Source organism: Camponotus vicinus, unplaced genomic scaffold (assembly GCF_025532165.1).
Source record: "Camponotus vicinus isolate PSW18456_S1 unplaced genomic scaffold, iyCamVici1.0 SCAF_6, whole genome shotgun sequence".
Lineage (NCBI taxonomy): Eukaryota > Metazoa > Arthropoda > Insecta > Hymenoptera > Formicidae > Camponotus > Camponotus vicinus.
Genome location: NW_028141978.1, coordinates 17,010,192 through 17,012,914, shown reverse-complemented (window position 1 = coordinate 17,012,914; position 2,723 = coordinate 17,010,192). Strand labels below are relative to the sequence as shown.

Below are 2,723 nucleotides of genomic sequence, written 5' to 3'. Positions count from 1 at the left end.
GAGGCAGTTTGCCTCAAAGGCATCCGAGATAGCGTTGCTTAAGCAAGCCGCGGCAGTTTCCAGGTTGTCCTTGGTATGGAATCTAGTCGGAACGGTAGTTAATCTATTCTTCAAGTCTAGCCTGAAGCCGTCCCAATTCGTTTTCCTAGGATTTCGCCTCCGCAAGATTATAGGTTGCTGGCGAAGGGTGAGGCGTATCTGTCTGTGATCGGATCCTGAAGGTTCATCTAAGACCCTCCAGTCTCCTACCAGTTCAGACACGCCCTTGGTACAAATAGTAATGTCAATTACCTCCTGTCTTCTAGCGTCCATGAAGGTAGGTTCCGTACCTCTGTTTAGGATGATAAGTCCCTTGTCCAGGATGAAGTCATGTAGACTCTCCCCTCTCGGGTTGATGTTTGAGCTCCCCCAACCTATATGGTGAGAGTTAGCGTCACAACCCAGGAGGAGTTCGAGTCCTGCTTCCTCCGCATGGGCAACCAGGTTCTTGACATTGTCCTGAGGTGGAGGGTCGCAGAAATCATAGGGCATGTATGCTGACCCTATGAGTAGGTCCATTGTCTTCCCCTCCTCCAGGTTGATGCTCGTCTGGACGACAGTTAGATCTTCGCTGCTAAGCTGAGGCAGAAAAGTAGTATTAAGGCCTTTTGCTACAATACATATCCTTAGTTTGCGATTCGAGCAGGCTCTGAAAATAGTTCCACAGCCGCCTAAACCTTTGATGGCATTATTCAGGAGCCAAGGCTCCTGGATAATGGCAAGGTGTGTGTGCATCGCAGCAGTGCTCCTGGCAAGGATAGCTGAGGCGCCTTTACTGTGATGCAAGTTAATTTGGGTGATGGGTACCCTGGAGACCGTCATATTTAGGCGGTCTCCCCTGGTATTCCCTCCACAGATTCAGGCTTCCTGCCGCATTCCTTTTCAAGCAGCCTAACGGTTGCCCGTCCTAGACTGCAGCTGGGCCTGAAATTGCAGGACTTCAGGGCGTCTAGAGATTGATCCCCAATCAGACAGGCGAAGTGGGTGCTCGTGGCATCCCTACTCACGCTTCCCCTGGTGACGATCCAATCTCCGGTCACCAATCCTGCGTTTTGTCTGCCGAGGAGCCTCAAGGCTTCCTCAGCAGACAAGTCTGGCTCCTCCACGTGCACCACCACTCGATGGCGCCTAGGCAGCTCATCGACCGGCACTACACGTAGGGAGTTTCCCCCCACTTTCAGTTCGGAGGATAGGCTTTTTAGCCAGTCCCCCGACTGCTCATCGTCGCACGCGAAAACGAAGGCTCCGTCTCTTTCCCAGGAGCCGGAGAATGTGGGGGCTTTTGTGCCCTCGGGTAACTCGAGGATACGCCCTCTGATCATTTTCCTGATCAGTCCACAGTCCACGGCTCCTAGCTTCTGATCAGGAAAGCCCTCCAAAATGAGGGCTAATCTGATAAGCCCTTTGGTCGCTTGGGCATATGACCCTTGATCATTGATCTTGGGTCGCTTGCCCTGGCGAGAATCGTTGGGGCTAGGGGTGTTATTCCCCGGCCGGGCGCGTTTAAGCGCCGCAGTCGGGGCTCCACCACTACTGGGCCCAGGACTAGAATCGGCTTCAGCGGGAGGGATTTGGTTTTTAGTAGCCTTTCCCTCCCTCTGAAGCTGTTTCTTATAGCGTCTTCTAGCAGCTCCGCTATACCTGACTCGGGTTTTAGGTTCCCCTGAGTTGCCTTCCTCCGGTCGTTCGCTCCCTAGAGAAGCCACGCCCTGGAGGACTTTGTCCATTGTCGTGTCTTTGTTTTGTCTGTCAGTATCCATGTATGTCCCACGAGTACCGCGGAAGCGCGATATCACCCAACCAGAGCCGCGAATGGCTGGGGCTTGGCTAGATACCCCGGAGGTCGCCCGGTATCCGGGGGAACCGTTCGAGACGCCGCACCCCCTGCGCCACGCAGCCGTCGGCACGGTTTCATTGACACCTTGGCTTGGGGGGGGTCCCTCTTCGTTGGTCGCACCCGGCTCCATCCCTTAAACGGGTGGGCCCGGATGCGACCGTAAGCCCCTCCACCACGCCAAGGTGGAGACCCATTCGGGGGGCTCGTATTGCTTTAGTTGCCTACACTTTTTCCAGAGGTCACTGCATATTTCAAATGCCTAAAAAAGTAAATTTTATTTACAACATAACTAGTACATATACATAAACTATAATCAATATTTACCTGTTTGTGTCTGCTCTGAACGTCGGCATTCTTTTGAACACATTGTACAAAGTCCACGCTTGTCAACAAATTAAGAGGGTGACTAGCACAACGTTGATGTTTTGGCAAGTAGACGTTGCATGATTCTGCAGACACTTCGGCGGAATCATCCTCCCAATGTTCGATTCCGAATTCTTTGAAGGCTTTTATGAAATTTGAGCCATTATCAGTAACAGTTGTCACGATGTTTGAATGGCTCAAATCAAAAGCTCCATGTATTTCGGAAATCAAGTCCTTAATCCGTTCCGCCGAATGGACCCCTGGAAATCTGCGACAGGCCAGAGCAGTTTATTTCCTTTCGAAATTTTTGCCCAGCCAGTGGCACGTGTAACCCAAGAAGCTACGATGAGATGCCGACCAAATATCTGCAGTAGTGCAGAAATATTTATTATCGGCAATCTCCCTCTTGATAATGCCCACCATGTGCCTGTATCTTTCCTCTAACTTTTTCATAAGTTTGTCCCGACTCATTACTTTGAGGTTT

At 51.4% G+C, this 2,723-nt stretch overlaps 1 protein-coding gene across 1 annotated transcript; it reads right to left on the bottom strand.

Moving 5' to 3' along the window:
* Positions 1-863: 863 nt before the first annotated feature.
* LOC145973739 (uncharacterized) lies at positions 864-2,006 on the bottom strand. Its single transcript, XM_083103318.1, has one exon. The coding sequence runs from the start codon at positions 2,004-2,006 to the stop codon at positions 864-866; it is 1,143 nt and encodes a 380-aa protein (XP_082959444.1).
* Positions 2,007-2,723: the final 717 nt, after the last annotated feature.